A 14,188-nucleotide genomic window follows, 5' to 3' on the forward strand; every position below is an offset into this window, starting at 1 on the left:
TCAGAAAACATTTCTGACAGTCCGAATTCGTGACAGCCCGAATTCATGACAGCCCAAATGCGAAAATAAATTACTTTTGTAGTGAAGAAGAGGAAGAAGTGCTCTTGCGTCTGTTGCTGTGCGCCAAGGGTTCTGAACTTGGCTTCGAGGCGGAATAGGAGGCGACGTGGGAGTTGGCACTGCTTGAGGTCACACTGTCACAGGAAATGCAAATGTCAGCAGCGCAGGTCGCGCTGCGACTGCGGCATAGGTCAGAGGTGCCGCCACGGGAGGACAGTGTTGAGCCAAAGGTAGCGAGTCGGCAAGTTCCTCGCGAATGGCTCTCCTAATGGGAGCAGCCAGAGATGTGTCAGGCTGTAGGGGTCGATTGCTGAGAGGCAGCATAGACAGTTGGCACGCCACCTCCTCACGAATAAAATCCTTAATCTGAACGGAGAGTGAGGATTCTGGCGAGGAGTTTGAGGGAAGCGTGAGGCCCGAGAGAGAGTGGCCGGGTGCAACAGCGCTGCGTGCAAGGACCCTTTGTCGACGGAGCTCATCGAAGCTCTGGCAAAGAGTGACAACAGCTGCGACAGATGAAGGGTTTCGCGCGAGAAGCATTTGAAATGCGTCGTCCTCGATGCCCTTGAGGATGTGCTTCACCTTGTCCTCTTCACTCATGGTAGAATCGACGCGGGCGCAAATATCCACGACATCCTCTATGTAGCTGGTGTACGTCCCACCGGGCTGTTGAGCACCCTGGCGTAGACGCTGTTCAGCACGGAGCTTTCGTAAGGCTGGGCGGCCGAAGACTTCCATGAATGCTGTCTTGAAAGCGGACCAGGTTTGGAGTTCCCGCTCATGATTGTGGAACCAGAGGTTCGCAACGTCAGCAAGATAGAAGATGACGGAACGTAACTTCGTCGGGTCATCCCACTTGTGATCACTGACGCGCTCATAGGTAGAGAGCCAATCTTCCACGTCAGTCTCACCGGCTCCGCTAAAGACAGGAGGGTCCCGCTGCCGCTGGACGGCGCCGCAAATGATGGGAGTGGCGGAAGCTGCAGGCAGATTGTCGGTAGCATCGAGCACGGTAGCGGCTGAAGCAGTCAGCAACGTTCGGCTGCGAAGTTCCAGGGCGAGGTCGGGGATTGCAGCACCTTCCACCAATATGACGATTTATTAGACAATGACGTTTCACGCAATCGAGGCAGTCCACGAACGCTGATGGCACAGCGACAGATGCAAGAGCACTTCTTCCTCTTCTTCACTACACTTTGAAATCCAGAAATCTGATTTCTTTAGACCCAAACTAGACCAGCGCTAAGGGTACATGCAGTGTTCGCAAACTGCAAAGAAAACAATAAAAGTCAATCAATCAATCAATCAACCATAGGCAATACTTCTGGCACAATGGCCACAGCATACCTGGTGGTATGGCCATAGGTTGAACTTGATTGTTTAGTTTACAATACATCAGCATGCGTCTCATCTCGTCACACAGTGAGGTTGAAGGCTACCTGCCGAGCGCACTTCGACATGTCCGTACGCCACAGCACCGACAGGCACCATATCATTACCCAATACAGTTACCCAACAAATGTCCCATCAGCATATCTCAGCAGATCTGCTGGGAAGCTATCACTTTTAAATATTCCATTCAATTCACATTTAGTTTTCACAAATAAATCTAGCAAGGAAACGCAGGCTGAATCAACAGCCTTGGCTAAGCCCATAAACACTTACAAGGCAGTGGCGTACAGACAAACATACCGTATTTACTCAAATCTAGGCCGACTCCGATTCTAAGCCGACCCCCCAAAGTCCGAAGCCAGAAAAAAAAAAACTTAGCTCGAATGTAGGCCGAACAAAGAAGCGAGCACAGCGTTCACAAAACGAAACAGCATTTATTGAATATGAACATGCCGAGCTCATTTTACATCATCACCGCTGTTAGCCTCGTCGCTATCTTCGTTATCGCTGTCATCTTCAAACGGTGCACGATATTCAGTACCATCAAGCGCATTAGAGGTGCTGCACTTTTTGAAGAAGCGCACGATCAAAGCTCTTCGGTAAATGCCATCCTCGTTGCCGCGCACGCACCCGTGGCCCCCTCCAAATACGGACGTTTTTCTCATCAATGCCCAAAGTCCTGCCTGGCTTGAACGTTTGACGATGCCTCTATAGCTAGCACAACTATTCGTTGGAAAGCGGCACTATAGTGGCATCGCCTGTTTGGTGCCATTACGACAACGCCACGCGCCGATACTACACCATACCGATACTACCCATGGAGGAAGGAAACCCAGGAGAGGCCCCGGCCAGCACGGACGTATTGGAGATAGTGTGGCGGAAGTCACGTGCTGTTTTTCGCAAAGAAGCCCTGGGACGGGTACCCCAAACGTAAAAGTTGCCATAGCAACCGCGCTCCTGAAATTCTCGCTGCTGCTCTCGGCCTCTGAAAAGTGAGATAAGATTTTTTCGCCGGTGTCTATTTCGTTTAGCACATTTTGTTCGCGAGAAAAGCTGACGTTGGAGTGCGGTGCTTAAGCTCCAAAGTTGTGTTTTGGGTCTGTGAGTGTGAGTGTCGGCCAGCAACAGATACACTCAAGCAACCACGGTGCGGGTCTTCGTCGTCTTCTTCAACGTGCCACAGAAAAACACAGAGCAGCGTCTACTTCGCTAAAACTGCTACAAAAGTTTCGTAGGGTTTGTTCTGACGCGCATCGACAGTACATACTTCCGGCGGCTGGTAACAATGCAAGTTCAAAGCTCGCGCCCCGCTCGTGCCTATCTGCTCCGGCGAGCTGATTGGAGGTTCAAAGGGAGATGGCACACCAACATGGCAGCACTTCCGGCTTCAAAAAGTGCGACGTCAGGGCCTCTCCCGTTTTGTTTCTTTCCTCCATGGATACTACCGATACGACACAGGTCAAAATGGCGACGTCAGCTCATGTACTGCAGCTGGCTATTGGCGCGGCTAGTAGCGGCTGTGATACTGCCTTTTCTAGATGGCGCTAACTATGCACCATATTTATCAGTTTCAGTTAAAAACTGGCGCGTTTTTTTTTTTAATCCTCGAATCTAAGCCGACCCTAGAGTTTCGTATATGATTATTTGGAAAAAACTATCGGCCTAGATTCGAATAAATACGGTAAGCTTCAATAATAATTACAGAATTTAAAGTAAATTGTGGGGTTTTATGTGATAAAACAATGATCGGGTAATGAGGCAAGCCATAGTGGGGGGACTCTGGATTAATTCCAACCACCTGCGATTCTTTACCGCACACCCAATGCACGGTAGACGGCCGGTTTTGCATTTCACCCCCATCGAAATTCAGCCGCCACGGCCGGGATTTGATAATAATTATACAATAATTACTACAATTATACAATTGACCAATAATTATACAATAAATTATGCTCATAATGCTCACACACTTGACACACTTGATTTTGACAATATTCCTTCAGTGGCTTCGGCAATTTTTTTTTTTTTTTTGTGAACCTATGTTTAGAACACTGCAGATTTCCGCACACCTCATTTAGATGGCCATCTTATCCATTTTATCTCTTGAGGTGGCTATGCATATTTTGCCACTGCTCCACACACCTTTCCTGCGCCCCCCCCCCCCCCCTATGACAGTTCTCCGATGGCTTTTCTATGCAGGTCTGGCTCACCTGTGGTGACGCTGATCTCGGCTGTGTTGGCGAGGTGGCCATGTCACTACAGGGCGTTGTGGGCCGAGCCTGCTTTGGCGATGTGGGCCGCGTCGTCCGGGTCGGGCTCGCGCTCCGGGCTGCGGGTGGGTCCCCCTCCTTTTTGAATGGCACCGCGAAATGCCGGCTCACGTGGGCCTGCTGCACAACGGTGCCTTTGGGCCTGTGCAGAAGCCTGCAGCAAGAGGGGCAAATAATAACTCGGCACACACTTTACTGTTTCCTTTTTTTTTATGTCATGCATAATTGAACATGTACCAAGAAGTTACAGAGCACTGGGGTGTAAAGGCATGTGGCAGTGATAACCCTTGTCATGTCAATACTTCTCTCTTTTTTTCAGGAAACCACCAAAGATTTCCCGAAACTTTCTATGACTCATTCATTCTGGGGGGGGGTATTCTGGGGGTACAACTCATTCATTCTGGGGATTGGCTCCAGTATAGCTGGAGCCAATCGGCGACAGCCGAAATGGACAGTCCACTCAGTGAACTCTTACAAAATACCCCCCCTGAACAGCTTTCATTGTTGCAATTCCAGCAGTCTGTCAATTTCTGTTGTCTCTTAGAGTCAATTTTTTTTTTTGTGTGAGAGTTCTCGAGTTGCAGATAGGCATGGCAGAAACAGTTCATATGAAGCTCGACATGTCTTATAGCAGTTTATGCTGCCTGTTCTGCTATGTCTGTCACCGTGCATTTTTGCGGGTAATTTTTATTTTGATTGTTAAAGTACTGCGTTGTTATAGTTATTAACTTATAGCAAGGAATAATACAGAATTAGTAAGGAACAACATATTGAGAGCCCTCCTTGCATGAAAATAAAGGTCTGTTAAGTTGGGCACAAAGGCAATGTCTGTCTAACACAATAAAAGAAAGGGAAAGCAAACATGCGTCCGAAGTAGCTAAACAAGACAATGTGTTTAGAAAGGGTCCAATACCTGATGGCAGCCCTGCCACTCGTGAGACCAAGATTCTGCAAAGTTGTCTCGCGTAGCTGCTCGATGCCGACAATCTGGAAACGGCAGCAGAAAAAAAAAAAACACAACCAGGAAGTTGCGTGGGTAAGCCAAACAACCAACTTTTCGTTGAAGGTCTCAAAGCCATAGCACTACGGTGCATAAAAAGACTCTTTGCTGGGATAGTTAGTTAATGTGTAGAAATAACTAAGGTAATGTAATGCACACTAACACCTTAGTCACGCGGGCAAGTTTAATTACACTTCGGGCAAAAGCACTTCGCCACAGGAAGTGTCACTCTGGCGGCATGCGACTGCTACGTGGTAAAAGAAAGTGTCACATGGAATTTATGCCGATGGGAAAATCAGTAGGTGCAATGTATTTTATTTTAGGCAATGTCGGCAAAATAGGACAGCACTTGGCGCAAATTTTTTGTACAAATAAAGTAAACACAGCCAACGTTGAGACTTTGTAGTATTTACTTTTTTGTGACATATTACTTCATTTCTTGTAGTTGGTACACCAACTGTGTTCCTGCATTTTTCCACTTCAGCCAGTGTTTGAACGGGTGGCGAGTGACTCTTCAAGCCATCAGAGCACGGCTTTTTCTCTCGCCTCCTTTCCCATTGCAATGTGACAACCAAAATAAGGAAATAAACGAATTCTTGCAACCTCGCAATAACATGATCACTTGTCCAGATCCAAGACAGCGTCGTATCCAAAGCAAGCAGCAGAATGAGTTAGTTTCGAACTGCATACATGACACAGGGACATTGATAACACTTGACTGATTGATTCGTACGGTTTAACATTCCGAAGCAACGCTCGGGCTGTGACAGACGCTGTAATGGAGGGCTTTGGAGATTCATTTTGACCCCCCTGGGGCTCTCTAACACACGTGTATTTAAATATAAATGCAAGAGTGTTGTTTGTGCACACTGCTTCCATCATAATGCAGCCGTACTGACGGGGAAACAAACCTGTGATCTTGGGATCAAGCAGATCAACATAGCCACTGTGCCACCATGGCGGGCTTTTTTTTTATGACATTCGAAATCGCAATAGTGTGTCTTCAGAACTGCAGCAGGACCTCGTTGAAAAGCAGCTTTTGTACTATTTCTCGGCGCCAGCGTTTTGGACAGAGAACACGAAAAATGACCCAATATTAATATGCTTCTTTTTTTTATCGGTTAATACGTTCCCGGAAAACACCATCTGTCGACCCCAACGTTAAGTACATCGCGAAATTGCGATCGTACGATACGATTTTCCAGCGGCTAGATCTCGTGTAAACAAGAAATGGCGCGAGGCGCGCGCGCGATCGAGAATGGTATCCGCCCGCCGCGGCAGGCTTCCCCGCAGTACTCGCGCACGCATGTCACGTGATAAACTTCAGGCGCGGTCTCAATTTCCTAATCCGGTAACAGCAAATTAATCTCCACGCGGGTCGTCGCCGCGTCGCAGTCACAGTTATCGCCGCCAATTAACGCTATTGAGATAAGCATCTTCACCTATCTGTTTTTACAGCGAGTATGGCGTAGTGCCGCTGGAAGCGTTCACTGCACGCTTTTAGAAAAGCGATAACGCAAACCCGACCGCGCCGCCATTCCCTAGCTGCTGCAGGCGGCGCGAAGTGAGCGTCGTGTTTCGTTCCGGCGGCATCGTATTCTGCGGTTTACGACGCCGCCACCAGCTAGATTTCGTTTCAGTTTCCCGTCGCCGCCTTAAACGCTATAACGTTCTGGCCGAGTGGGCACGTCACAAAGCTTCTCGCCAAAATGCCCCGCCGGAATACGCTGCTGTGACCCAGGCCGAATTCGAGGAGCGGGAACGTATAAGCTTGCCCAATGACTTGCCGAAGCTGAAAAAAAAAAAAGAAAAAAAAAACCGACAAGGCGCGTCTCGGACCGTTTGCGCGGGACCCGTCGGCGTCTCGGGCTACAACGATTCGCATTACGTAGATGTTAACTACAGTTGGAGTCTGCCAAATTTCTTAGTGACTTCAGGTCGTACGTTTTCCCAGTTAGTGCACGTTTTTTTCTCACATTTTTTTTTTCTTTTTCTTTCAAAGGCGTATGGACAAAGTTCTCCTATTGCAGACCCAGCATTGGGTATCATGTCACTTATTTTCGAAGCTGCGCAATCGAGGCTTCACACACTACGACACAAGGAAGTGAGCTCAAGGACTGCACCCCGCTGGCGAGCATCACTAAACCTTTCCACGTGACAGCCTGCATGCAAATGACACTACCAGTGAAGTACTCAAAATGACACTAAACTTTAGAACAGTAAATTGGTGGGCCAGTTTGTGCGACATTTTGTGCTAGGGGGAGCATTAGAGGCCTAGTCTGGTGATCATTGACGGCATCTTTTGTGTCCAGCTTCACAATATGTCCAGCTTCACAATAATCATGTAATGTCAACCAAATAAATAAAGCGGTACGGAAAGAAGCAGAGAACATGAACATAAAGTGACCTCCTTCCTGGTCATTTTCTCTGCTTCTTTACACAACACTGTCCATCTTTGCACAAAAAGAGACTAAATTTGCCTGTCTGACAGGGGTGCAAGACGATCACATAGAAAGAGCAGCGCTTGTACTTGCATTATTCCTTCAATGTGATCGTCTTAGTCTGTAATATTAAATCTTCCCTGCAGCGAGCACAGAATGAACAGGAAAAGGAGAAATGCAGAGGTGTCTGAAAATTATCTTACCTCTTTCCTCATGTAGACACAAACCAAGTCCATTTTCTGGGCTGTGTCTTGGACCTCACTGAACAGAAAAAAAAAAAGAATTTCGAGTCGTAAACCAACTAGCAGGAGAGCTTAATTGAAACAGTGTTTGAATGGTGAAAAAGAGCCTATTTCCAAAAAAAAAAAGAAAGAAAACTGATCAGATCAGGGAGCATATCTGCAACCTTAATCAATGAACAATGACTGAAAACCACGCTGGTACAGAGCACACGATAATGTGAGACATCAAAGAACGAATAGATACAGCAAATAAAGCCATTTACATTTACTTCTCTATTCAAATAAACAGATTAAAATGCCATAAAAAAAATACACGTCCATAAGCGTCCTTAGATGTGTGCTGTAACATACAGTAGATAAGCCACCTCCATTGAGAATGGGCAATTAGTGAACCAATTTATTGAAATTTGCTCTATATTCAAGGGAGAACGGTAAATTCTACTCAATGCAGAATATGGAAACCTACTATATGAAGGCTCCCAAAAAAGGTAAACAAAATAAAATTGTGAATCAAGTTTGCAACTTTTAACCCCGCACCAGAATAGAGATTTCGCAATTCTGTAAACTGTACATCCATTAGATGCGTCTAAATTCTACAAAAACAGATGCCACGGTGGAGGACTGTGGATTAATTTGGCCACATGGGATGCTGTAATGAGCATCTTTATCCAAGTACAAAGCTCTCCTGCATTTCATTGACGCCACATACTCATACCAATACTTTTCATTTTCTGTTCTTTCTTTGTTCCATTTGTTTTTGGCTCGCATGAAGCCACGCCTCTGTTATCACCAGGATCAGCCCCTCAGGAGGACAAGTGATAAGAAGTGAACGGAATCAGATGAACAATCCTTGCGAAGTAGGACCCCCCACTGTGCTAGCAAATTACTAGCCCGCACAAGAAAAAGCATCACAACCAACCAGTCTCAATGGCTTCTCAAAACTTCACTTTAAAGTATTATAGGACCTACAGAAACGTATCACAAGTTGAACAAAATAAATAAAGGAAGTAAAAAGGAACAAAGAGTCAGAAAGGAAAGAAAGAAAATGAGAAACGAAGGAAGAAAAATGCAAGAGAGAAAGAAAAGAAGAAAGAGATAGGGATGAATGAAGAAAGGAAGAACAAGAAATAGGATCGAATGAAATAAATGAAGGTATGGAAAAGAAAGAAATAAAAAACGTAATGAATGAAGACAGACAGGAAGAAGGAAATAAAGGAAGGGAGAGAGAGAGAGAATAAAGAAAGAAGGCAAGATAAAAAAGCAAGAGATCAAGAAGGAAATAAAAATGGAAACGGCAGAAATAAGAAAGGGAAGGAAAGAACGAAAGAAAGAGGAAAGCAGGAAGGAAGAAAAAAAGAAGAAACAACAAATAAAACGAGGAGATAAACACATGACAAAGCTGTGCGTGAGCGCAGCTCATCCCCGCGCGGTTTTCCGTTTCGAAAACAAACAGCCGGTGGGGTGAAATGAACACCGCGCCCAGTGCACACCGCATCCGGTGACCAAAATCGAGTAAGCCACGGCGCCGAAAAAAAAAAAGGAGACTGCCTGTCGAGTGCGTCACTACATAGAGGAAACTGCTGCGCATCGCAGTTAGCGCGAATTCGAGCACCACGCAATTCCTCTTGCGATCGTATTACTGAACAAAAAAAAAACAATAATAATAACGGCAGACAAAGAATTGAGCAGTTCTACGCAAACTACCGTATTTATTCGAATATAAGGCGAGCTTTTTTTTTTTTTTTCCAAGAATCCTTGGCCTCAAAGTCAGCCCCCGCCTTACACACGAATTTTGCCTTTAGGTGTGGCTTCACGGCATTGCTAATGTCTCCTTACAGTGTGGCTTTACGGCAGCGCGCGCCGCTATGCCGTGAAGCCACACCTAAAGGCAAAATTTGCTAACTCTCACTTCGCGTGGTGAAGCTGCCTTCCCCCCCACTATTTCATGGTCGCCATTTTGATTTCTGGCTGTGTCAGTAATTCAGCTTTTCAGGCAATCCCTGCTGAGTCTGAATAATCCGTCGGCTACTCTATGTCACCTTATATTAGTGTGCATACTTAAGCTTTTTTTTTTTTTTTCTCGGGTCCCCGAACTGCACCCTCACCTTATAATCGAATAAAGACGGTATTCGTAGGCGCGTACTTCGCGCCTGTTTTTTTCACACGCTGCGCTTCTTCGGTTCGAAACGCTCCGGCCAGAGGCGCCGCGTCGATATGGCGAGTGCATCCACGACAAGTACGTCGTTAATTACAAGCATGGCACGGTGTGTTTCGTCGCGCAGGAAACGTCTCGTCTCTCGACTGTAGTCGAGCTGAAGTAGCGCGGAAATTCCCTTATCAGCTGCACCAGACGATTGCAGCACAACCTGACTGAAAGTACAAGAATAGAACATATGAGCAGATGGTCACGCTCATTCACTCGAGCGACTGTATAATTCGAAAGCATTGCGAGATCCTATCATCCGACGATTATATCTCGAGATCCGCACGATTACTTTTACTGCATCACGCGTTCATGTGCGGGCTAATAAATGCTGTTGTCGTGTACGAGTCGACCGAAACACAACAGCGCAATGAACGCGCGTGATAGAGATAGCAGCACAGTGGTACTTCTCGGGGCAGTGTACTTAAAGCAATGAGCAATTCAACGCGACCGCAGCACAATCAGGCGAACATTTCACACAGAATCCCCCTATAACGTCTCCGATGAATTGTTATCTCTAAATCCCTCTAACTGGGGTTAGCCTATAGGTTAACCTTGACCCAACCAACCAGTCAACCTAACCTAACCTCATTTAGGGGGCTTCAGAGAGAACTTATTTAGATGGGTTAAGAGGGATTTGCTGTGAAATTAGCCTCACCTCGTACACTACGCGCAACCCCCCCCCCCCCCACCCTTTCCATGTCCCCCTGTCACGTGATTGCCTACGGCACACCGTTCCGCCGCTCATTTTCCAACTCCGTCTCCGTTTACTTATAAATAAACGATTTATTAAAGAAAAAAAACGCTTAACAGTTTTTTGCACTCGGCCGCGCAACGCTTGAAACAGCGAAGCTGGGCGATCGTAGCCCAGCATTTTCCGGAAGTGCGCGCGAAATTTTCATATTATTACTCATGATGATGATAATTTCTTTTCGCGCGTCTCGGACTAACGACCGTCACTGAGTTGCATAGCGCAGCTTACAACACCGACACCACGTTCCAATGCCGACAACGCGTTCCAGCAGACCCGCTCCGTGAATGCGTCTCTCTATCACTCTCATTTTCTTTATCTCTTTCCCGAGCATAGCGCGCAAAACCTCTTCATCTGGCAGAGCATTGGCACGAGCGCGTGTTAACGCGCCAGCTGTGGACGAAGACGACGACGCTCGAACGCAATCATATGGTTCGCATTCGCCACTAATTCCAAGGCTCTACATCTAAATGCATGTTCTGCAAGCGTGGCTGTACTAATGGTTACAACGCTCGCCTGGGACCGTGAGTACGCGGGTTCGAATCCCGCTTCGGCAAAAAAGTTTCTTTTCTCTTATATCTATCTTCATTGCTGATGGTGATAGTTTCTTGATACGAACCACAATTACGGCTGGCTTAAACAGCTTCGCTGTTAAAAATAGTTGCTCCGCCGAGACATATCGGCATACCAAGTTTTACAGCGCATCAAAAAAAAAAGCCGCAGTTTCGCCCGGAAGGCGCAACATCGATTGCGATAGCAAATTAGTGGACAGCTATACGAAGTAAGGTTAGTAGTTTTATCGACCGTATAAACTTGTAAACGTAGGCATACTAACTCAATGAACAAGTAAGGTGTCACGCGCGCAGAAGCAAACATGAACGCATATATCTCACTCGATGACCGCGGAAACTCGCTGTCAAAACGCTGGAGTGAGCAAGCGCGGCGGGCGAGCGAATTGACCTTCGGGCTGCGTCTCGCATCAACGCGAACTTAGCCGCGAAAACAAAGCGCAAGGCGTACTGCGACCCAACGCAGATGGCTTTCAAGATACAGCGACCATGACGGCCGGGCGGGCGCGCACAGCGTAGAATCCCCCTCCCTACCCTCCCCCCCCCCCCCCCCGGAGCCTTGCGCGCGACCCGAAAACGGCGCGCTTCCTTCCCGCTTACCTCCCTTGCGTGCGCAAGATCGCCGGCTCACCCTCGCACGCTTTCACTCGCACATCAGCATACGGCGCGCGGAGGCGATTTTACCGCCCTTGGACTTTACACGGAACCTCACGGCGACGGCGATGACGACGGCAGAAATGCGCCTGGAGCTCCAGTCCATATCATTACTATCGCAATAAGAGTTAAACGTCAAATAAGTTAAGACGAGTTAAATAAGAGACCATGTATTATGTCTTACATCTTGTCGGGCCAGCGGGAGACGACGTCGAGCAGCGACGCCGAGGCCGGGAACTGCGCCATGAGCCGCTCGCCGGACTCGAGCTGCAGGCAGATGTCCACGTTGGCGGCGGCGGCGGTCCGCCGCTGGACCGTGGTGGCGGCGCGCAGCTCCAGCTCGGCATTGTTGGGCAGGTTGGTGAACGACACCGGCAGGCTGTGCGACAGCGGCCGCTCGTGGTGGCTGCGCCGCGAGAGGGGTGATTCAACGAGCATCGCGCGTTGAGCCACACATACATCTATATATACGGTATGTAGCGCATCTGACAATACGTCACAGATAAAGCAGCGCGTCTATCTACAGCAAAGTTGCGCTGGTCTGTACGGACCATAGCCGTCCAACTATTCTCAGTTTTTAACGTTGTAACAGAGACAATAAGAAGCCAATATGCATGATTATACACATTAAAATAAAGATGAACTCTCCTCGGCTCAGGTTTTGGCCCGAAATCAAACTTCAAATGGCTGCCCATCCCGCCATTTTTGGCGTGGTTTGTATATGACTCCCGAGAGGCGTCCGGTTCGAAGTATACGCGGCGCCCTGCATAGTCCAGAGAGGTCCAGACCAGCCGCGTGGCTCAGACAGGGCAGTCATAGGTGAATGGGCCACCTGTGTGTCGTCTGCTCAGAAAAAAAAAAAAAAAACAATCCCTAACCACTTGCGCGCCGTGCCACATGCTCTGGCACAGCGGTTACAAACAGTTTTAAAAGAAAGGCGTTTTCAGTGGTAACCGCATTTGTCAGAGAGCCAAGCTTTGTATGATTTGCACAGAATGATAGCAGAAAAATATCACAAAAGCCGACATCCGGGAAAAAAAGCGGTTGCGAAAAAAATTTAACGTGCTTTATACAACGTGTCATAACGTCCGTCAGAAAACCGCTATCCTCAGAATTCGGCGTATGGTGTGAGGTGTTCTTTGGAGAATGTCCTCGAAGAACACGGCAGCCTTAGTCTTATAGCTAAAGAAGAGTGACCAATCGTTTAAGCATATGGACACAAACAGCAGTTTGTCGACCACGGCACAAAACAGCCTCTTTTCTCCAACCAGGTGTTTCCCTTTAAATGGACACTAAATATAAGTTGAGCTTGATTGAAAGATTGGGCTTTATCATACCGAAGTCATCATTCGTAGCGAGAACAGAGCTATTGCGAGCATCAAAACGACGAAAATGAAACTGGAGTAGCGCGCTGCCTGTTGTACACCATGGTACCTTTCGTGTGACGACAGCACTGGCTCATTCACAGAGATCGACATAGAGGGAGGTCACGTGGAGATTACGTCAACACATACACTTTGTGGCGGGCGGTTCAAATTGAGCAGCAGCAGCGGTGCCATCGGCGGCAATTTTCTACGCAACAAAGTGACGCATCGGTAGACAGAAAAAGATGATCGACTAATAGAGTAAGCCGCAGTACTGTAGCAGCTCGGCAACTGAACAAAGTACTTGCGATCCGTGTCCGTCTGTATATGCCTAGGCTAAAACACTCGTGGTCCGACCACAGAAACCCTCCGGCGGAAATAAACCTATCGAAAACTCGCGTCTCGTTCAGTTACTTGACATATACCAAAATTGGCATGGAAGGGTACGAATGTATGACTATCATGACTGATAGGTCATGACATCAATAACATCACATGCTCGTCACTTACGACACGATTAACGATACTAAAATCACATGTGGCGCATACCTGCATTGGTTATGCGGGTATGAGCCAGGGACAAGAAAGAAAGAAAGAAAGAAAGAAAGAAAGAAAGAAAGAAAGAAAGAAAGAAAGAAAGAAAGAAAGAAAGAAAGAAAGAAAGAAGAAAAGAAAGAAATCACGTGTGGCTCATACCGGGGCCGCACATTTCAGCTTCGCTGGTTTACCATCTGTACGGAGTCCATGGGCGGTGATGTTTTTCTCCCCCTCATTTGCGCCTTAAGTTAATTGGTCATGAAATACCAACCAACCCGCCTCAAGTTTAGCTTAACCATATGCAGTTAGGTGCATGTCGACAGTGCTCGCTCATAACATATATACAAAATTATACCTATCCAGTATACTAAATGAACAGCATGCATTATTGGCATGCATTACGCGAACAACACGCGTAAAAATGCATGCCGTAAACGACAGTGTTTTACCGAATGCTCAAACGCACCGAAGAGAGGAAATCACTCGTGTGTTTAAGTACTCACTACAGATCGTATTCCGCCGGGTCCAGTCGCTGCTTCTTGCAGGCATCTTCCAGAATCTGAAAGAAGACCATTGTGCGAGCAGATGTTAGAAGCAGACGACGCACGCTCATGCGAAATGTATACGCAAGGGTCAAAGGGACACTGAAAAGCAACATTAAAAGAACAAGACACTAAAGAGAAAACTTGTTTTAGCTGTGTTAGC

At 47.2% G+C, this 14,188-nt stretch overlaps 1 protein-coding gene across 1 annotated transcript in view; it reads right to left on the minus strand.

Annotated features, from left to right (window-relative positions):
• Positions 1–215: 215 nt before the first annotated feature.
• Positions 216–14,188, minus strand: part of LOC119453994 (tether containing UBX domain for GLUT4-like) — a 50,638-nt gene continuing 36,665 nt past the window's right edge. The window contains exons 2-7 of the mRNA XM_049667203.1: positions 13,987–14,042; positions 11,767–11,988; positions 7,367–7,424; positions 4,636–4,709; positions 3,663–3,876; positions 216–239 (exon numbers count right to left, since the gene is read on the minus strand). Of these exons, the coding sequence (XP_049523160.1) occupies positions 216–239; positions 3,663–3,876; positions 4,636–4,709; positions 7,367–7,424; positions 11,767–11,988; positions 13,987–14,042 (648 nt within the window). The remainder of the gene's footprint in view (positions 240–3,662; positions 3,877–4,635; positions 4,710–7,366; positions 7,425–11,766; positions 11,989–13,986; positions 14,043–14,188) is intronic.

The sequence above is a fragment of the Dermacentor silvarum genome, chromosome 5, assembly GCF_013339745.2.
Source record: "Dermacentor silvarum isolate Dsil-2018 chromosome 5, BIME_Dsil_1.4, whole genome shotgun sequence".
NCBI lineage: Eukaryota > Metazoa > Arthropoda > Arachnida > Ixodida > Ixodidae > Dermacentor > Dermacentor silvarum.